Source organism: Podarcis melisellensis, assembly GCF_964234715.1.
Source record: "Podarcis melisellensis genome assembly, chromosome: 3".
Lineage (NCBI taxonomy): Eukaryota > Metazoa > Chordata > Lepidosauria > Squamata > Lacertidae > Podarcis > Podarcis melisellensis.
Window position 1 is genome coordinate 53650986 of NC_138530.1, and position 23023 is coordinate 53674008.

The window sequence follows — 23023 nt, forward strand, 5'->3', positions numbered from 1 at the left end:
TTTTCTTTGTCAGTTTAACATATAGGGCATGCTCATCTTAGTGCAACCCAGGAAAGTGACAGTATGCATTATTACTATCATTTGCTGTATGCGAGAGCCAGAGTCCTCGTTTCTCTTGAAGAAAATAATATGTAAATGATACTAACTTTTCCCAACTAAAAATTGTATTTATTTTTTTGTGCAGACCTTACAGCTTACTTTTGGTTTGAATTTGCTTTGGATAGCAGCGTTAATGCATGAGCATCTTTTAACCAGTAGATAAGCAACATTAATGCTGCATAAAACAAAGACAGCGGCACAAGCATTTCTGTTCCTGATGTGTTTAAAGAAAAGGTGTTTCATTCAATCCTTCTTGGAAAACTACTTTGGACTGCATTTATTTAACACACTGGAGGTTGCAGGATCTTGTAAATGGAATTGGCCTCATTTGTACAGGTGCACATTCAAAGCCAATACGTCTAACAATTCAAGTAACATGCCTTGTGTAACATAGCACTGAATCCTCTTTGATAAGAGTCCCTCGGATTGCCAATGCAGTGCCTTCCACATATTGTTGAAATACAATTATTGGCCTCAGTCAGCATGGCCAATGATTGATGGGAGCCAAAGTCCAGGAACATCTGGAAGGCACTACATTGGTTAAATCTGGGTAAGATGCTATAGAAGATGCAGCTTCATGAAGCAGAAAGAATATTGCAGGAAAATACAGCAAGCACACATTTTAAATGGGCATTATGCCAAGCATCATATATGTTGGAAACAGGCTCAAACATATTAAATGTTGCATGCAAATATTGCAATCTTTCTTAGAATTCAGGAAGAGGATTGAAACAAGATTTTTTTCTGTCGGATCACCAAGTGCACAGATAATTTTTATATCCTGAAATTAGTGGGGACTACACCAGAGTACATAGCAGTTAAACTGTCTCGTTTGATTTTGCTGATATTGAACAGTGCTAACATGGAAATACACAAAACCTGTCCATAATGAAAGACGGACATGGATTACAATTTTGAACAGGGCATTTGAATCAGGTAATCAGTACAACATAAAGTGAGATTATTATACAGCCTTCCTACTATTCAGATAAACGAGACTAAGGGCTAAAGTTAACACACAAAAGCAAAAAGAGTATTTTTTAAATCTGCCTCTCATAATGAAGTTGCCTCAAATAACTTAAAGCAGCATTTTCTGTAATAGTTTACTATTTTATTATGCTCAGAATCTTACAATTTTATTCTCTGAATTTAAGCAGTTTTGAAAAGAAAGGAAGACGACTCACTGAGGGCAAAACAAGAGGTGTAAGATTTTGCAGCGAGGTTGCATTCATTGTAAAATAACCAGAAAAATCAAAATAGTGTTTAAATAGGACTCTTCCCGAGCGTTCAAAACATTTCACATGCATTATTATTTCTTAATCTCCACATGATAGAAGACTGGAACAAAGATAGAGGCTTGCCTAAGGTCACTTGTATTCATGGCTATGGAAATATTTGAAATGGGGGCTTCCCATAGCCACTACCCTATCACAAAATCTACCCTGTTTTCCATGAATAAAATGAGTCATTCAAGCTCAGCAAAACAGAAATGAAAAAAATTACACACTTCTATCTAGCTAGACAAGAATGTGTATGGTGTGTGCATGTGTGTGTGTATACATGCATGCCCTTGGTTCTTTTCCACTTCTCTTTTCTTTAACTTTTGCTAAAGATGAAATTTTGCTTCAAAGCTTTCTGTCTCAAAGCTCATTGCATGTATGAAAGCTCATTGCATGTATGGGCCCTGGTGCCCTTGCTCCAGTTGTGCCCTTGTAATCAGGCCACCAGGCACTCCCACTGTACAGAGTTCCTGACTGTGGCAAAGGCTGTAACCTCATTCAGCCAAATGGACTTACAAACTCCCTTTCAGACCTTCCCACATCAGAGGTGGAGAGGACAGAGCCGGCACGTCCTCCTGCGTGCCTCTTTCATCGGTGCAATTTGGGAATGCTTAAAGGCCATTATCTCCAGAATTCTTTATAGAACGAGAGACAGATTGGGCAAGTATATTTTATGTCTGGACCAAGCTACTCATTAATAACTGACACTCTGAAAAATGTTTGCTGTTACACGGTGGTTCATTCTGAATGCAGTTCACTGTACTTCAGCCTCATTCCATTAAAGTACTTAAGATGAAATCATGGCCAAAGTATTTTTCATCATTCAGATTAAAGTTCCAGCTTGCTTCTTAAAGCACTGTTCAAAACGTTCAACGCCACTATGGCTGCACTGAAAAAGCATTAGAGCAAGAACCTTTCTTTCAAAGAAACATCATGTATTAGCTACTAGGGAGGCAGCAGTCAGAAGTTACCGGTCTCTGCTGATAACTGTGATTCTCCAATGGTTTGACTTCACCACTGAAGGCACACTTCTGTGTTTCTTGAGACAGATGCAAACAATCAAGAATTTGAAAGTGACAAACCAAGAAATGCCTTGTTATGTAACAAAAGATGTATACGCTCTGGAATTTATTTTACATCATTTTGGAACCTTTAGAAAAGGATATCCAAAATGTTCTATTTGCATGTATCTTTAAAAGAGAGGGAGAAATTGCTTTGAAATAGCGGCTTACAGTAAGTGGCTGTGCTTAACTTCAAATACAGATGAATGCTTTGTGATTATTCCAGTACGATAGGATTACAATTATAGAAATGGGGTCAATTTTGAACTAATATGAAAATAATTTGAATTTATTTATGATTAGTATATCTTGAGCTTGGATTATTTTAATGGAAAGTTCCATCCTATTGCTTCCTGGAGAAGCAATAACGCAGACAACATGCATTAATAGTAGCATCTTCATGTTGTTGTGCGATTTCCTATGTGTGACTAACTTGAGTTTTCATTACCCATCTTCTAGGTGCACTTCTTCCAAAAATCCTACTTATCATTTATCGTGTTTCCAGTTTTGCTGAAGCCAAAGAAAGAAGGCTACAGAAAGTTAAGAGGAACAATGTGTCAGGGGATAATACTGCTCCTGACAACTATGGAATTGACACTGTGCCTGTCAATATCTAGCGTAGACCAACTGCAGCATATCTAGCGTAGACCAACCTGCAATAAGCTCACATAGTATTAGATTGCAATTTAAGAAAAACATAGGCTATTGACACTTTAGGACTGGTACACAAGTTACCTCTGCAGTATGGAAGCCTCTGAAGTGCTCTTACTTTTTGCTGCCAGGTAATGTTATAAACCAGGGATCAGACAGAAGGAATCCACACTGCACCCTCCTCTCTGCATCAGTTTCAGCCCTCATGAAATTGGGTTAACCTAGGTGCGAAGTGGACTCCTCTTGTGTGGCCCTGGACTGCTCACATCACACAGTGGAACAAGATGCTGTTCTGTATCCCATGCCACTAGCATGCATTCTTGACTCCTCGTAGCTTTTCAGTCTTTTGCCTTGTGCAAATTTGGATGATAAGGGTTTTGTTCTTTATGGAATTTAACAAAAAGGGCAGAAATAATAATTGATCTCAACAATAACAAACAAAGCTTAGTAGTAATTCTCTTTTAAATGTCCTATGGGGGAAAATGAGATGATAATGAGTAGTACTGCGAGTATGTGTGATGTGTAAGCAATGTATATTTTCCACAAGAGACAAATACTGAGAAACACAAATATAAACAATTCACATTTAAGGATAATTAAAAAAAAGTGTTTCAGTAGCACTTGGCAAGGTAGTATGGCTCAAGGTGACTTAGCAGGCATATAAGCAGACTTATATGGCCACTATCATGGAACGGTGATAGAGGGAGAAATGGCTTCATGCTTTTACTGGTGTGAGTTACGTGCTGCTGCTGCTGGAGCTACTGGGCTGATGCTGCCGGCCATTTAGCAGTAATATGCTAGCCAATGAAGTTTGGGCCAGCAAACCATGATTCCTCTGTGTTCCTTAGCAATTGCTCTCTGCAGGTGGTGATATACTACCAGCCATACCACCTCACAAGTCACTACCAGCACATTTCAATAATTAAGAGTTAAAATAAATGAAAATAATATATTTAAAGGGCTGTCAGGCCAGGCCACTGATATATGCCCAAATAAGGTATGCTCTAGTTTTTGTTTTTTTAAATCTAAACTCTGGTATTGTGTAAATTTGCCCCAAGCAATCTTCTTAATGTATTAGAATTACCTATTCCTCCTTAGAATAAAATATCAACTGCACAGCCAAAATAAAATGTCAGACCAGGAGCCTACTCCTGAAGCACCCTGTCAGAAAAACCTAACCAACTAATTTTAAAAGGCTTTACCTTATTAAAACATTGCCTTTATTTATACAGATATGAGGTCTAAGCCATTTAAAATGTTATTTCCGTACAACAATAGCCATAAACTAAATGCAAGTTAGACACATACTTAAATTCCAGTGCTTTTCTTTATTTGTCATATAACTGATACAAAAATCAATTTGAAACAATTTCATTTTTTAAAAAAATCTGATTTTATCTGCTCCCAAATTATACAAATTAACAGAGATTTTGAGTTCCTATCTACAACACTGAAACACAACTATTTATCTGAATCAAGAGGCAACATCAAAGAGCAGTAACATTACACATATTGATTTTTTTGGCAAATGTCTGATAAATTTTAGTACAAGGTTATTTAGTTATCCAACAGTTTTTAAAGAAATAGGAGTAATTAAACATTAAGAATACATTTGTATGGCCAAGATGATGTTATGACCAAAGTGGAGTAACTATAACTTAGGAAGTGGTTTCTATGACTGGAATGCTGTCTAGGTGGGTATTATTTAGGTAGGATGATGGCACAGAATACCTGTGGGATGAAATGGTTAGGGAAGAAGCAGTGGATTTTACAGTGGTCTTCTGAAGTGTGCTACTCAGAAAGATAAAGGGGGGATTAAAACTAGTGTGATCAAGTGTTATCAAACAAAGAACAGCATGTTCATCACTAAAATTAACTAAATCCCCCACAATGTCCACCAAATGGCTGTATGCAAAAAAAAATATGATTGAGTGTTGTTCATAATATAGAAAAACAGAGAGTAAGAAGATGCACAGAAAAATGTACAAAGGGTTCTGCAGAAACAGATACTGTCAAAGGAAAATGAAAAAAGGAGAAACAAGAACTCAATAAATTATCACATGTATTGAGACACAATGGTCATAGCTGACTTGTGGACTCCTAAGGCTATTGCAGAGATAATGCTATTGCTCTATTAACCACAGTTAAGAGAATGGAGACAGGTGGTGAGACTGCACACTCTGTCCTGCCAGCTGCTACCTTCTCACTTACAAATCTCCTCCTGCCAACTTTACCGATAGTTAAGGATCATGTTGACATAGCTGCTAATAATGGCCAATAGGAGAAATATTTATGGTGGCTGATTCAAGCATGCTATGAGCAGCGGCAGTTTCTCTCTATCATTTTACATTGGCTTTAAAGTTGCATTTTTGTTCCTGTCTGTGGCAGCGACCATGAAAGTACAACTTTAAAGCCTGTGTAAGAAAAGGGGAAAAGGATGAACGTTTGCCATCTGCTGCCACTGTAAGTTAACCCCTCTTGCCAAAATGATCTGTGCATGGAGTCATAAACAGGGGGCATTTTCCTCAGCCCTAGCAGGAACTGCTACCTTAAACTACCTTACATCATAGTTAAGAGTAAACCCTGATTATTACTTATATTGATTGATTACATTTATGTCCCAATTTTTGTTCAGGAGCTCATGGCAGCATGCATATTTTTCCTCCCATTTTATTATCACAAGAGTCCTGAGAAGTAGGTTAGGCAGAAAGATAGTGACTGTTCCAAGATCACCCAAATCACTCAGTAAAACTCATGGCCAAGTGGGTATTTGAGCCTCAGTCTCCCTGGTCCTGGTTGGACGCACTAAACTCTTTGTCACACCAGCTTTAAATCATACTTGACTGTTAATCACACCAACACTGCTGCCAATCACATGAACGTTGTTGTCAGTGTGACACTTAACCACAGTTAAGACTAGCAGGGAGAAATAAAATGTTGGAAGAGAGAATACTCATGCACCTAATCTCTTATTTTTGTCTCTGGATGTACAGGTTACTTCTGTAGAACGTAGTACTTTTTACCAGTTTAGGTTGGTGCAGCAGCTGGAAACCTTGACAGAGAGCCTAGCCTCAGTGGTTCTTACGCCGTTAACCTCCAAGTCGGACTTCTGCAATGTGTCCTAGGAAAACAGGAAGCTGTCTTCTGAGTCAGACTTGCTGGTTCATCTAGTTCTTCTCTACACTGACTGGCAGCAGCTCTCCATGTTTCAGAGAGGATTCTCTCCCAGTCCTACCTGGAGATGCTGGGGACTGAAACTGGGACACGCAAGGCGGAGCTATGGCACTCCTATGTGTGGCTGCCTCTGATGACTGCAGAGAATCTGCAGTTGGTATTGTCATAGCCTTATACTGAATTAACCGAGACTGGGTGTTATGATCATATCACACTGGTGTTATGCTGCTCCCATGGGCTCCCAGTCAGCTTCCATGCCAAAGTGATTCTATTTTTTAACCTCGAAAGGCCTTATGGCTTAGGACCAGATAATTGGGAGAGCTGCCTATCTTCATTAGTTCCTACTTATAGGTTAGATCTTCTGTGAAAGGCTATCTGTTGGTGCCCATCATCTATAAAGCAAGGTGACCCCCAAATTAAGGAATGCTCTCCTCAGAGAAGTCTGCCTGATGCCTCCTTATTGTACTTTGATGCAAGGCAAACATCTTCACATTTTTCCTGGACTTTAAAGACTTAAGTTTAGCCCTATAACTTTTCATTTTAGTTTGATTGGTTTTACCTGCAATTTAATTGCCCTAGAAATTTCTATTGAAAGGCAGTATGGAAATTTCAATCCTAAAATAACCATGGCTAACAATTCAGAGATTTGTTGCAAAAGGAAGTTGGAAGAAAGTATATTGCAGAAAGGTATTGGCACAGCAAGGACGAGAGAATATTGAAACTATTGTAGATGCAGCAACAGTTAATATACAAATGAGAAATGTGGAAGGAACAGGTTTTTCTAAAATGGCTGAAATGCTTTCTTGCACAGAACTCTCTTCAAAAATAAGAAAAATGGGTTGAGTTGGTCAGTTATGAAGAGAGAAATAGGGCACAATCCACAACACTGAATCAGCAGTTATCTTCCGATTAAGCAATTTTTTCCTAGTGTAAGTGGATTGCAGTCATAGCTTCTAATGAAAAGATAACATGTTTAGGAATAATGAATAATCAGCAAGTCTGTGGATTCTTATGGCACATTTCTATGGTGTAAGGGAATTGGTTAATGAATTCACAAAACTACTAAAAAGTGATGAAGAACTGGATGTGTACTAGAAAGGGGGAAACCAAAATATACTACCAACCTTCAAAAAGGAAAGGGTGATCCTGGCAATTACCACCTGGTTAATCTAACTTCAGTTCCCTATTAAAATAACGGAAATATTGAGAGAAAACATAAAAAACCAAATACTGTTTAACATTTAGGAAGTAAAGCAGTGGTGACTAAAGTATAGTAATAAAGAGGTTTTGCTTTTTGAGGCCATTATAGAGTAAAAGCATAAACTAGATGGATCAGAAAGATTTCAGTTGTCTTTTACTTTCAAATTTCACACCAGCAAGTTCTTTTGAATTAAGAACTATGGTACATGGTACTGCAAAAAGGCTAGAGCTAAAAATATTTATCAGAAGGGAGAGGTGTTTAAAAGTGCTGCTATGGAGTTTACCATTTGAGCTCATCTTCTTACAAATCTTTATGATCACAAGATGACAAAAAAGCAAATGGCACAACAAATTCACAGAATCACAACAGACCTGGATACCAAGAACAATGACAACAAAAAGGCATGAAAAATCAGTCTGCAGAGATTAAAATAACGTGTAGATCATAGGAACATAGAGTTGGAAGGGACCCTGAGGATCATCTAGTCCAACCCCCTGCAATGCAGGAATATACAGCTGTCCCATATGGGGATCAAATCTGCAACCTTGGTGTTATCAGCACCATGCTCTAACCAACTGAGCTATCCAGGCTCTAACTTTTAGAATGTAGCCTGGGATACTTATAGGAGAAAAAATCTGAAGGAATGCTATAAAACTTTACATCATATGTCATCACTAGGATGAGTTGTTTGGCGGGAGCACAACTGAATATCTGCACCTAGTTTTAGGAATATTAACAAAATGGATTGCAAACTCTATGTATCAGTGTTAAAATAAAAATTGACAACTCTGAATGAGTCCATCATGATTTAAATAAAAAAGAAGAAAAGATAAATTAATTTAAAATCACTGCTATAAATCAAGTTCCCTATTTAGAAATAACCCCCCCCCCCAGCATGGCCACTAACTGGTTGTATAACTATTGGGTTATATCTGATGCTATGTGATTGGAAGCCTGCTTGCATGATAGGTCTTCCACTTCCTCTGCTCCTCCCCTTTGGGTATACTCCAGAACAGGCCTTTGGTTGGGGGACCCTCCAGAGCAGATTGGATACTGCAAGGCAAAGAAGGGAAAGGGAGGGGTCCCTTTCACCTGCATGTTGCCCATATTAGTTTGCAACTAACTGAGAGGAAGTGGGTGAGCCTGGTGATATACAGAATGGCAGCTCTTAAATCCTAGTGTGTGTGATGGCGTGCTTGTCAATAGTTTCAATGGCAAACCCATGGTGGGGGGGGGTAGACACATAGAACTGTCTTACTGTGTCATTATAATGCGTAATCTCAGAAACTAGGTAAGCTGCCACTAATTCAAATCTGTTTGACAGGTGATCATGGCTGACTGTGAAGAGATCCTAAGTGTCAGCTTTAACATGTTTGCGTTTAATTCAGATTTCATTATAACTAGGCTGTTTTTATGAAAAAAGAGAGAAACTATAATTGACTTTTAAAAAAATCTGCTATGTGTAATATTTTGCATCTTTTCATGCGCATAAGTGTCTAAATTTTTTGACATGAATATACTTGCCTTTTCTTCTAAATCTGGTGGAAGAAAAATCCTGATTGTGATTTTTGGTGATTTCGGTTGGCTTTTTTTTATATATATCTCTTTTTAAGCATTTAAGTTTACAAATTTAATTTATGTGGAAAGATTGATAAACTCTGGAGACTCCCCAAAACATGAGACGACAGTTAGAATTAGTTTCTTTTTTACATGCAGTATATATGTGTGTGTGTGTGTGCGCGCGCATGTGTGTGTATGTGCATATATGTGCATATATCTATATGCATTTACAAAAATTGCTCTCTAGCAAGGAAATTTATCACTTTGTCCAAAAGACCATGCTTCATCCTTTATCCCAATAAACACAATATCCTTTGTATTTAACTTTTCAGAGTAACTATGGCTAAAGAGCTAAATAGTTGAAACAGCAGCTGGTCAACATATGCTACATCAGACACACACATACTTTTTTCAGTGTTGATTTCATCTCCATGTAATGTGAAGATGCAGAAGTATGCGAGTGAAAGAAACGTCGAAGAGAATGTATGAGAAGAGGGAGTAGTTGCTACTTATTTCTGAACTTGGCCATTTGGCTAAGAGTCTTAAGTGGCACCTGATTACATTATCTAATTGTGATACAGCCAAATTAAACCAGGGCCTGAAAGGAGAGGTGGCACAGCAGGCAGGGAAAGAATAGCAAGGAAGTTGTCCAGAAAGCTAAACCAGGTAAGGAGTAGAGGAAAAAGTAAGGCTAGCTGTAGACCAGAAAGAAAGAATAATGGTGGGGAGGGAACCTCCAGACCTGAGGGAGACTGTGAGCTAGGCAAGTGGGTCTGCACGTGGCCCTCCCTGTGTGCATTGGTATTTTCAGTTCATACACAGCGAACCATGATAGTGGCCTGAACATAGCATTTCTTAAAAACAGGAGCATGTGGGTTTGTTTCAAACTACCCTGTAAAGGCCCAATGTAAAAATATAGGAAGAGAAACTGCCATAAGGCAAAGAAACACTACAATAATTTGACAACTGAAAAACGTTTAAATATAACAATTTATTGGCAATCTCTTAGAGATATAGTTTTATCATCTCTGCCTACAAGCCGGCAAAGCTCTCCGAAGGCTACAGTAACCAGGGGACTCAGTGTTAAGAACTACTGGTGTAAACATAAGGCAAACAAATAATTCACCCCTTTCAGGCCACCCCACTTAAAGAAAACCTTCTGGAGTTGTTCTGAAAATTAAAGCAGCCAAGATGAGACAAGGCTGCAATCCTATATCCATGGAACTGGAAATGTCACTCAAGTACACATATAAAGGATCACACTATGAATGACCATTCAAAATGCTATTAAAGATACAATTGACACTAGAAGTTGGTTAAATGTGTCTGATCTTTAAAATCTAAGAAACAGATATTGTTAACAAATCTGAAAAAATGATGAATGAACCAATTCTTAATAAGTCCACTGATCATGTGTTTCTCATTTCTAAGAGAGTATCCACATAGCTATGAAAACTATGAAAACTTCAGTTAAGTGCAAAGAATCTGAAATGCTTGGGATTGGTTTTATTTCTTTGCCTTGGAGACTGGGAAGAAATCCATGAAGCCAAAAATACAAAGGAATGTTGGCACTATTTCAGAACATACATGTTAGAAGAAGGTTACTCCAATGAGGACTTTTGGTTAAGAAAGTTTCCTTAGGCTGGGTTCTGCTTCTTGGCACATGGAGAAAAATATATTGCTCTCAAGAAGACACAATGGGAGTAATTGGCACAATTTATAAAAACAAAAACATTATTTAGAAATTTGCAATAGTCAAGTACAGTGGCCACCTCTAAGTTCACAAGAAATTCAAAGACCTCTCTATAAATATTCTATTCATGCTGATATGACAAGTTTTGTAGAAACGTATCAGGAAGCAAGGATTTCTGCAACACAATCAACTTTTGGGAAAAAGGAATTTAAAAGCAACAAATATGATATTGAAGATCCAAGGTCCATCTAAGGCTAACAAAGATAGGCAAAACTTCAACCATACATGAAAACTTCTCTTGGCACTATATTTAACTGTCTGGAGGTAGACAATCTTTTCCTTTTGTCCATTACACTACTTCCCCCCTCCCAAGTGCTTATGAAAATCTAGAAGTTTGTTGCAGTTTACTACAGTACAACAATGAAATATCCCCTAACAGAGAGTACCAGTAGCATCCAGTTAGTTTAGCGACTTGATTAGTTCGCAGGAAACCTGAGAAGGAAAACATTCACAGGGCTCTTGATCAACATTATGGGATGGTTCCTACCATATTACTCTGAGACTGTGTGGCCCCATACATTGTAATGCCATTTGAGGGTGCTGCCGGCTGTGGAGTATCTGGCTGCATAAATCCTCTTCTGTCAATTAAGCTACAGAATAATAAAAAGTTTTGTTACAAAAAATTCTGGTTAGATAATTTTGGTCCAGCTTTAAAAGGAAAAAAAGTTTCACCTTAAGAACAATGAACCATATGAGAATAGCTTCAACACCCCTTTTAATAGAACAGTAAAATAGATTTCAGTAAAATGCATTTTTGAGTTTTGCAATATATTTGTAACTTGGAGACAACATAAAAAGAGGAAGAACACTGGCTGCAATCCATAAGTCACTTTGGAACAGTTGGTCTGAAGTTTTCTGAAGGTTGCAATCCTATACCCACTTACTTGAGACTAAACCTCATTTAACTCAATGGTGCTTACGTTAGAATAATGACTGGAACATTTAAAAAATGAAATAGAAACTCTAATCAAAGTTTACTATGGATGCATTCTACAGAATAACAAGGTTATTCAATTTCTAGTGGGGAACTGCTTGTTAGTTTAACAGAGTTGTATCATGAAATGGGAGAACTTACACAATTCTGTTACCTCAGATCATTGCTGAAAAATTTAACCACACACTTAAAACTGTTAATTATTTAAGATCTTCCTCAATGGCCTTCTCTGGATGCCCCCAACAGAGGTTACCGTATTTTTCGCCCCATAGGACGCACCTCGGGATTTTTTTTTCGGGGGGGGGGGGAATAAAGAAAAAAAATTATTCCCCCCCCCAGGCGCAGGGCTGGGGCGGGGGAAGCCCGAGCTTCCCCCGACCCTAGCCCCCAGAACAGCCTGCTATCCGCAAGCCTAGGGAGCCCAGCGGGAAGTCGCGCCGGTCTCCCCAGGCTTGCTGAATGCAGGCAGCTCTGCATAACCCTCGGAACTTGCGCAGGGTTGCGCAGAGCTGCACGAAGCCCGGGACTGCAGGCAGCTCTGCGAAGTCACGCCAGTCTCCCAAGGGTTGTGCAGAGCTTCCTGAAGCCTGGAGAGTGAGAGGGGTTGGTGTGCACTGACCCCTCTCGCTCTCCAGGCTTCAGCGAAAGCCTGCATTTGCCCCATAGGATGCACACACATTTCCCCTTCATTTTTGGGGGGGGTGACTGGTGACCAGGAATCAGGCCTTTTCTGCACTGATGTCTCAAATTTCGAAGCCTTTCCCCCAGAGCTGCTCACTTTGTGTCCATTTTACTAACTTCAGGAACAGGTTTTGTTGGCACAGGCATTTTCTTCTTAACAGTCACCTTGGACTTTCAGTGCTCCTAATATTTTTTAAACCATGTTTGCAATAGTTTTACTCAGTTTTTGTTGTGTACTGGTCAGAATATTAACTTTATTGTAAACTGCCTTGTATATTTCTAATTGAAAAGTAGTGTATACATTTAATTAGAAAAATATTTTTTTTAAATTCCTAGTATTGGTGCCTGGAAAAAACTTACCATAAGCAGTTAGAAGTGGAGAAGAACAAAAATAGTGTAGAACATCTGCAAGTTAAAACTTTGAACAGGTTTGCCATCATTTACATAAAATAAGCATTATAAAATGTGTGGAAAGTGGTAGATTTAACAGGAAGCAAGGATGTTATAACCTTCTGTTGCATATCCACACCATAACTGAGTAGCAGCAGCATTTTTCTCATTCTATGCTCTTATTCTGAAATAACATGCTCTTATTCTGAAATGTACTCCGCTTTAAAGTGTGAAACACACTCGACAGATTTTTAATATATTTCTAATCAAATAAACAATAAATAATGTTTACAACATCAAGCTTTTAAACATATTGCTTGCAATTTTAAAATGCAATTGCTGTATCTGGAGAGAAGAGCAAATCAATTGTTGTGGATCATCAGAAGATCATAGCTTAGATTCTTCCTTCCAAAAGTAGTTACTGCAAGCTCCACAACTGATGAATGGGTGGTACACAACAGATTTATGTGGTACCAGTGTCTTATTAGCAGCAAAGCATACAACACACATGACCACCACACTAGAGGACTCAAATGTCACATTATATTATTATTAACTATGTGGTCTTGCAAGTTACATACAATTGACTCAATGAGCACTGAGAACCAAAAGGAAGAGAAGATACTGAACAATTGTATTTTACCCCTTACCTGGGAGAGATGGGCCCACAGAGTGCAGAACAACAGTTAGTGAAAATGTTGCCATAGCTGTATGGATTGAAGTTTTCTTTACCTCTTTTATTTGACCAAGATCCCTTGATCTGGTAAGAAAGGAACATTAGTGCACCTTTTTGTAGCACTCTTCAATATACAAAGTGCTACAACTCTTCCGTACTCTCCTAAGGTAAACCAGGCTGACCTAACAGTACCCTACAACCTAAACCTACAACCAAACATGTCACTCTATTCACAACGTCTCACTGTTCCACATTCCCCTGTGAAACATACTGTCACATATACCCTCCAAGGGCAAAGGAATACTCTGAGCCAGCTGTTTCTCCATTCCAGGATGTAACAGCTGCTTCCATCCTAATCACATCCTGGGATGTCACTGGTGACATAACTAAAAAAACAGGGAATTTTAGTATCTTAGTAAAGCAGGTATGGGGAGCCTGTGGATATCCTGATGACTGCAACTTCCATTGTCCCCGACCACTGGCCATGCTGGTTGGGGCTGACAGGAGCGGGACGCTAATAGCATCTGGAGGGCCACAGGTTCCCCATCTTCACATTCAAGTAACACTGTTTCTCACAAGTTTGCAACTTAAACTGGCAAGCTATGTGATTTACTCCCAGACAGCTCCAACATGCTCTTTTCAAAACTGGAACCCTTCCCAACAAGCAGCTCCTGAACAAATCAGTCTATTTCCTCCTAAAGCAGCAGTGACCAACTTTACTTGGTTTGTGGAGGCTGGACACTGTCTTGCCAAGCAGTTGGGGGCTATTTCCCAGTGGTGACATGATTCCCCCTCAGAGCAACTTGGCTGGGGAGGGTTCCGTTCCCCTGGCTGAGGATGCTGGAAGGAAGCATCCAAAGCAAAAGGAAAGAATGTTCCAGGGTAAGGCCTCAGCGGCATCCTCTTCTTTTCTTCTGAGAGGAATATCTGCTGGCTTGGAATGCTGTTTCAAGCACTGGTGTTGGCCCAGACAGCATACTATTTCTCAAGAACTTGCTTGGAAATGGCACTGCTGGGGCCAACAGCTATGTGCAAGGCATCGTTTCTGATTCAACTGGCAGTATTTCAATCCTCCCAGCACTCAGTGAAGAGATGCCTCAGAGATCTCTGCGTCACAAAAGAGCCTCTGGGGGATTTGAGCTCTGAGAAGGCTGAAATGCTGCCAGATTGGCTCAAAAGGGTCTCTGCAATGATGCAGAGGTCCCTGAGCTATCTAATTTATTAATTTTAAGGGTCTGTATCCAGTCTCTCTAAGGCCTGAGGAGGCTCCCAACAATAATATGATTAAAAATAGAAATACCAAAACAATAACCCAGAATCTCTGTCTGTGAACTTCGTAGGCTTATAAGGGGAATGCCATGTATACTCTCCAAAAGCTTGTAAGAACAGAACTCAGGAAGGACTAAATCTGTATCCAAATCTGTATCCAAACTTCATATGCAGCTATTGCCCTTGCATGGCCAACTGTTTCCTGTGCAAGTCCTTGAGAAGCAACACTGTCTGGGTCAATCCATCAAGGTCAGAGAACCAGAGTAGTGAAACAATTTAGAGAGCCAGAGTAGGACTGGGAACACCCAGGTTCAAATCTGTATTTTGCTATGAAGCCCACTAAGTGACCTTGAGCCAGTGACTATTGACTAAGGGGATAAAACTGAGGGAGGGAATCTGGTATGCCACCCAGAGAACACAATCTTGGTCATTAGGTTCCCACTACATTATTCCAAAGTTTGGAACAGAGCTGCACAAGCAGGCTGAAGAAGGAAGCGTTCTCAATAAGCATTCTCTCCAGTCAAAAATCTTGCTTTTGCAGAACACCCATTAATGCATAATGACCTAAAGACCATGCTTATGAATAAGGAAGTGAAGATTTTTAACCACTAAATAAGATTTGGGCCCAAATGAAACATTAATGCCACCAGGGGGCTGTTCCCTACAGGGCATCAATGTGTCCAGTCCAGTGCTTTGTTTTAGCAGAAAACACTGTCATGTGTGCTGTTTCCATGACAAACATAGTTACTAAATAAAGGTTAAAAACACTTACATCCTCATTTGTTGTTTGATTGGAGCTGATCAAATAAGTATGAAAACCTGAGAGCCCAACAATGGACCAAACGGAGAAGAAACATACCACAGCTTCCAGCACAGTAACTGAACGTCAAGGGAATAGTAACCGAGAAGTCAATGAATGTAAATGCTATTAGCAATTATGGCTAAATGGAAATTTCAGGCCATGAATATACTGCTCCAAATTGCCAATGCCTAGGATAGCCATAACTATCATGCTGAGTTTGTGAAGATCCAGAAAATGTATATTTAGAAGAGGCAGAATGCTGTACTGTGGACCTTCACTTGTTCCATCACGATTTTTAGTACACAGATAGCTTTTAATCCCTACATTTTTGCACGTAGAAGCCTAAACAAACTTTCCTTATGTAGTTCAAAAGAGCCTAGGCTCACATGACACAACTGCACACACAAAAATTAGGACATAGTGAGAACAGAAGGCATCAGGAAATCACAAAATTTTGCCCAAGGCCTTGCTATAAGTTACTGGCAGTTTCAGAAATTCAACACGAATTCTAGCCTCAGAGTCATTACCACACACCACCATTTCCACTCCTGCTTGAAGGCACATCATCAAACACACTGTATTCATGGGATTTTCCCTACTAGACACTTTCCTGATTTTCCCCCCCAACTGCCCAACCCTTAAATGCAAATTATGAATAGCTAATTGTCATGGCTGAATAGTCCACAAATGTGGAATCAACTACCTTTTGATTTTAAAACAACTGAAAGGCTCTTTCATTTTCAGAGAACTGAAAAGCCTAATACATTATTAGAAGCTATTGTAATTCTTTTAACTGGAGGCTATTGTTGTGTTATTTATGAACATTGTGTTCAAACCTAAGCTCTTCCAACACAGGGGTACTTGTGCATTAGCATTTCTACCCAATGAATACACAAGTAAGTGAACATAGTAGAAGTTATACCTGAAGATTTTTTTTATTTTTAAAGTACCTGGGCTGCTATCTTCACTGCTTTTTGTGCATAACTCACTAAGTTAGTGACACTTAGATGTTCACAACTTTGTGCAGGACTGAAGTTATGGTATTTCCAAATGCACTCTGTTTTAAATGCTAGTGAGTTAAGTTAGTGCTTTTTAGTTTGACTGTGCTCTTGCAATTCTCTTCCACTTCTTGCTGCTGGGTGGAGCATTTGCCTCAATCTAGTTATGCTGTGATAAAGCAAAGTTGTGTTTGAAGGCCTATGTTTGTCTTCTCCTTGAACTGACACAACAAGCCCATTACTAAAAAACAGCATTCTGTGTGTCATCAGAATGCTGCTTGTTGGCTTCTTCCTGCACTCCCAGGTCTTCAAAATGGTATGATGGGAATTTATAATCCATATACAATTTCTTTGTTGATCTCTGCTAGGATCAGCACTGTAGGTATAGGTTTGGCGAGTGGGGAGCAAGAGTCAGGTAAAACATGCAACAGTAGTTCCAAATATTTGAAAGAGAGGCACAACTTGTTGTTAGGTTCCTTCCTATTTTGTTTCTGGATTTGCTGCTAACTTCTGCTGATAATGCTAGAAGTTCTCTTGAAGTAAACTGGGTAAATTACCACCCAATGCAAAATCATTCTGTCAGGAAGTTTAATTCTAAAAACATACATTCTCTTTTTATTACTTCTGATAAAATCACTTGCTTGCTCAAACTGTATAACTGCTTTGATAAAAAGCGAAAACCATTTTCATATTCTAGTAATGAATGTTTAAAACTATATACACTACTAAGTGTCACTCACAGTATAAAATAGGGGCTATCCAAATTGCTGTGTGTAAATCCAGAGAGAGGGATTACTTGAAGTATGTCTGAATTTCATATAACAGCATAACCCAAATGTTTGTCAGAGTAAACAACTCCAAATAAATCTAGATAGCAATGCTTTTAAAATTTATACAATATTAACTAAGAGCATGCAAATGCACTCCAGTTGAAAGGATATCTTGCAGGACTGTCCTTGAGTGCATTTAAGAACCCTGTTTGTTGAGATCCTGTAGAAAGAATAAATGTAAATATTAAACGATAATATATACTGTCCACATAAAAACAAATCTCAAAATCCAATATACAGTTAGAGTTCCAAAGAACTACAACACAAATTTTGCTAAATTTAGCCTTGAAATTTTACTGAAACTGTTCAGCAAAAATGGAAGTTTTAAAACCAGAATTAACATATGCTGGATGTTTTCTCAGTAGTAACACATTAACGTCTGCAGACACCAGTTCCCCATAAATAAGTTTTCTGTTATCAATATGTTCATTTCTATCCTATTATGGTGGAAAAACACTGCAAGATTATTATTCAACATGAAAGATATCCATAAATATATTTTCTCTCACACAAAAATGTTTCTGTTGGATCAGGAAATCCTGTAAATGCATCATAATATGACCCAAATTCCAAGCTGCTTACGGATTTATCTGGATACAATTAGGAGACATGATGCAAGGAGCCAGCAATGGATACTTGCTTTAACTCATTAATTTGTTCAGCAAAGAAGAATGACAAGCAATTGTCAAATTAAGGTCCAGATCTATTTTTAACTGCTGACATTTAGGGACAGAGAAAGCTGGGCACTGTGTTGACTCTGTGCCCTGGCAAGAAGTCCCAGCCACCTAACTGAACAACACAGGGCTTTCTAAGGCTACCTCCAGGAGGGAATATCTGTTGGACTGTCGGCCTCAAAAACAGCATTAGTTCATGTCAAAGGAGCTGGTGAAATGGACCTATCTGCTATCCAAACCTTGCATTTCAAGTGCAATTGACAGTGGGATTTTTAAACATATATTTATGACAATCTTTTGTATACACTCCCTTAAAAATACTTTAACTGCTTTATTAGTTTTGAGTTATGTCTCTGCGTTAAATGGGGGAGGGGGAAAGACAAGAGTCTGTAAACACAAGCTAGTGGTTACAGGCAGAGGGAGGTATGGTAGTAGTGGGGTAAGTAAGTGCTGGCTGGTTGAGAAGGAGAAGCCAGCATATAAGGTCTGTTCCACTCTAGTGCCATCCTCATCCACAATAACCTCAGGATTCCTTAACGTGTTGCTATTTAATGCATGATCAGTTTACAGTAAGACATCAATTATCCATTATCTGGTCATGGAGACTCATCTAGTCTATCTCATCATCACTTGACAGGGCACAAAATGCCAGTCTTTCCTGGCTTTACACTTTACGCTATCTACCATGTTGCAGAAGAAACATTGCTGTGGTTTATAAAAAACGACTGGCAAAAAAAATAGTTATGGTCAATAGGGATTCCATCTCCCTCCCAATGCTTACTATTAGGTTGGGTGCTAATTTGGGGTGTTTGTACTTGGGGTTGTATTACTAGGGACATGGCGGGATTGTTGTTTGTGTACCAATAACCCTTCTGCCAAGCAGTCTCCGCACCTGAGCTGGCTGAGTTGAAACTGATTTTCTTAAGGGACCTCAACATTATTTCAGAATCAGTCTTATCAGAAGATATTCAGGACTTCAAGGTTGCCATGATAACCATGGGGCTGTCACAATGTGTCATGGCCCAACCCATGTGGCAGGTCACAATGTAGACCTGGAACTCTCAACTAGGCAGGAAGATGCTGGACTGGAAATGGAGCACAAAGGATCTTCTGTTGCCACAGTTATACCCATGCCCTGGTAACTTGGAAGCTGGATTACTGCAATGTGCTTTACATGGGGCTGCCTTTGAATACAGTTTGAAAATTGCAGGTAGTCCATAACACTGTGGTTAGGTTGTGAACATGGACCAGGCAAAGAGATTTCATCTTGCCTGTGCTAAAGCAACTCCACTGCCTCCCATAATTTTTTTGAGCTCAATTCAAAGTGCTGGTATTGATTTTAAAGCACTGCACGATTTAGGACTGTTGGAGGCATCTCTCTTTATCAATCCACATAATCTGCAACCTTTTTCCAGGTCCTCCTGCTATCTGAAGTGTGGCAGGTGGAAACTGGAGACACACTTTGCTTCCTTGCTTTTGGAAAGACATTGCCAGGAGGCCTACTTAGAGACCTTCTTGCTATCATTTAGACACCAGGCAAAAACATTTCTGTTTTCACAGACTTAAAAAAAACTGCTAATGTAAGCATTTAGAGTGGTTGATTTTATTGAATAGGCTGCTGCTACTTCAATTTTAATTTGCTGTATTAGTCTATGTGATTTATTATTAATTTATTTATTAAATTGTAAAACTGTGTTTCTTACTACTCTGTAGGTTGTCCTAGGAATATAAATCACCTGGCAATTTCATTACATATCTTTAGGTGGCAGGCAAAAACATTATTCTCCCAGGCCTTTGGCTAATTAAACAACCTGTGGCCTTCAAAACTTGTGGGTTTTTGTTTGTTTGTTAGTTAGTTATTATGTATCTTCATGTTTTTATACCATAGACTGTCCTGTGATCTTCAGATGAATGGTGGTATATAAGTTTAAAAATAAAATATGCAAATTAGTAAATACAACAGGTTGTGAACGTTGACCAACTTTTGGAAATTATCCTGTTTGCCAATGGGGTTTTCCAGTCAGCAAGGCAGGCCACAAACCAAGGAACAGTCACAGACCAATGAAACTAATCTGCAGGAAAACTGAGAGCGGGCCAGAATGTTCCCTTTATATGAACTGTTCAGCAGTACAACAAATAAAGCTGAATAAAATGCATTTGCCTTAAGATTCTGAATTAAGAAATAAGCTTAACAGTTGAAAGTCTTGTTAATGATCAAACTAGGTATACCATTTTGGGTATATTCTGAATGTCCAAAAGATTAAAATGAAAAATAGAGTTTCAAGCAAATGGCTATATATGCAATCTGATTATACTAGCATACTTACGATGGATGATGTGGGTGATAACGAATGCAAATATAAAGACTGTCAGAAAAGACAGAGATAAAATAAACATATAAAAAAATCTGTAGTTTCTTTTCCCCACACAGTTGCCTACCCAGGGACAATGGTGATCAAACCGTTCTGAAAGAAAAGGCAGAAAAAGAATGGAACGCAATTACAAAAACAACAAAAGACCTGCTTGTGAAAATCGTTGTAGCCATGTTCAGGTGTCTATCTTAAGATGCAGTCAAGTAAAACTGGTGATGAGGAAGGTGTGTGTGCAAGCCCCACCTCCAAGATCACATGAACTGCTTTTAGATCTTCACATGACAACTACAGTAGGGAATTTAAAGTGTGTTCAACTGAACACATTCAAACTCTCCTCAAGAACAGAAATCCTTATTAGCCTGGGATCAATTGAACATGCTTTAAAACCTTCTAATGGTCTTTGCACTAATCATACAATGATCTTAAGAGTTGTTGGCACACATATATGCCCCTGTCCCCAGTTTTTGTTATCACATGTTCATGTGAATGCTTGAATATAAATGACAAAAACATACCCAAAATTGGATGTTTAAATATATATTTTTTATCATAGTATTTTGTCTTTAGACTATTTTTAAAATAAATCTCTTTCAAAGTACAGTTAATTTACAAGCCATGAACAGAACTGGGAATTGAGGGAAAGGGAACAATTACATTTATCCCTATTCATTTAACACTTTTTTCTGCAAGATAGCACAGATGGTACAGCATGAGACTCTTAATTTCAGGGTTGTGAGTATGAGTCCTACACTGGGCAAAAAGACCCTGCATTTCAAAGCGTTGGACTAGATTACATTCATGGTCCCTTCCAATTCTACAATTCTATGATTCTGCCTCAGTCCAGGGAGTGTGAGAAGGTAGTGATTTGGAGGAGAACATAAGGACGAGAGAGAATGGAGGTACAGGAAGCTTACTTTCAACACATTAAATTTGATTATTTAATTTATATACTGCTTAATATATTAAAAATATCTCTAAGCAGTGTACAGAAAACTGAACAAAAGACAACTTACACATAATATTACAAAAATACACAGTTAAATATAAAATTGTTACATTAATCTTCTTCTTCTTCTTTGGTGATCATTCGTGGCCGAGTAAGATTGTCTTCTATAAACACGGTTTTAACAATGAGTCCGTAAGAGACTGTGGAGGCCAATTCTGGATCCACACATCCTTTCACAGTGGGAACATTGGTTTCCGGGCGGGAGTTGAACACCGTGTGGATTTGCCAAGCATGCCTTCCTCCTAGCACGTTTCTCCCTTGCGTCCTGAGTTAAAGTGTCTTCAAAACCCATGACACCTTTGGTAAAGGCTGTTCTCCAACTGGAGCGCTTGCAGGCCAGTGTTTCCCAGTTGTCAGTGTTTATACTACTTTTTTTTAGATTTGCCTTGAAACAGTCTTTAAACCTCTTGTTGCTTTGGAAGATGATCAGCAGGCATCCGCACAACATAACCAGTCCAACAAAGTTGATATTGAAGAATCATTGCTTCGACACTAATACAAGGTTTCTAACATATATAAGGTTACTAACATATATAAATCTATATCAATTCATTTTCCTTCTGACACACCCTCCTTCTCAGCCTCCAGGTTCTCACACAGGGTTCAGCAAAGTCTCAGCTCACCCACAAAAAGTCTCAGATAACAGTATGGATGAGCTCAGAATCAGAGATGTTAAGATAAGTTCTCTTGACTGGTTGGGAGGATGGGTAGAGTCAGCTTTTGTACACAAAAGACCCAATCAGTATTGTCAAAAACCACTGCTGAAAAACTAATGGGATAGAAGATACAAGGGCCTTTGTATAACATACCAGCAGCCTGGCTAATTCAATTGATATCATTCACATCTGTGCTTGTTTGGCAATATGTAATGTTGTGGTTTCCTTTGTAGCCCCTATGATTTCATAATTTATGTGCATCCATTTTGGGGCTGTTCTTCATTTATCTGTTGTTGTTGTTTAAAACCCAGTGTGGATGCTTGCATTACACACTGCCTTTTCCTGCATTTGAAACATTTGTAAATGCAGCAACATAAGAATCCTGCAATTTCAATGCTAGTAATCATTTCCTGCAGATATGGGAAAAGATACATAGCACTTTCAAAGAACTTGGGTTTAAGACTAAGAGACTAATTTTTAGCAAGTCAACTGCTCCTGCAAATTTTTCACTTGCTTTACTAGAATTAGAACAGAATAGTGCCCCTGGGGTATACACAGACTTCCAAGGCTGTTTCCATAGCCTAAACAAATTCATGCAGGCACTGGGTAGCAACTGTGTCATAGGTGAGGGGGGAAGAGGTTCACATGGCCTTGGTAGCATGCTGGTATTTGTTACTGAACCTAATCTTCCCCATTTCAATCTAAGAAGAAGTGAACATTTTGCAGAGACCTTTGACCTCATGCAGGGCTTTTGGGAGTGCCCCAAATCTCAGGCCACAATCTGAGATTAGCCCCTGGCTCTCTTTTACTTTGTGTGGACTTGATCCGGCTCATGAGCCTTACAATATGTACCTTCAAACTCAGAGACAGAAAACCAAAAAGGAAACTGAAAGGGCTCTATAAGAATTTAATATTGGACTGTTTCCCAGCTGCAGTTGTTCATACAATTTCTCTGT

General features: G+C 38.9%; 1 protein-coding gene across 5 annotated transcripts in view; it reads right to left on the minus strand.

The window, feature by feature from the left end:
• The window catches only part of ZDHHC14 (zDHHC palmitoyltransferase 14), a 68906-nt gene that overhangs the window by 4402 nt on the left and 41481 nt on the right, over window positions 1-23023 (minus strand). For all 5 annotated transcript variants that reach the window (XR_014166816.1, XM_081905320.1, XM_081905319.1 and 2 more), the window contains exons 4-8: window positions 20361-20498; window positions 17471-17519; window positions 15502-15604; window positions 13435-13544; window positions 11267-11369 (exon numbers count right to left, since the gene is read on the minus strand). Coding sequence is in view for 4 of the 5 variants with exons in the window: in XM_081905320.1 (XP_081761446.1) it covers window positions 11267-11369; window positions 13435-13544; window positions 15502-15604; window positions 17471-17519; window positions 20361-20498 (503 nt within the window). In the remaining variant the exon portion in view is untranslated. The remainder of the gene's footprint in view (window positions 1-11266; window positions 11370-13434; window positions 13545-15501; window positions 15605-17470; window positions 17520-20360; window positions 20499-23023) is intronic.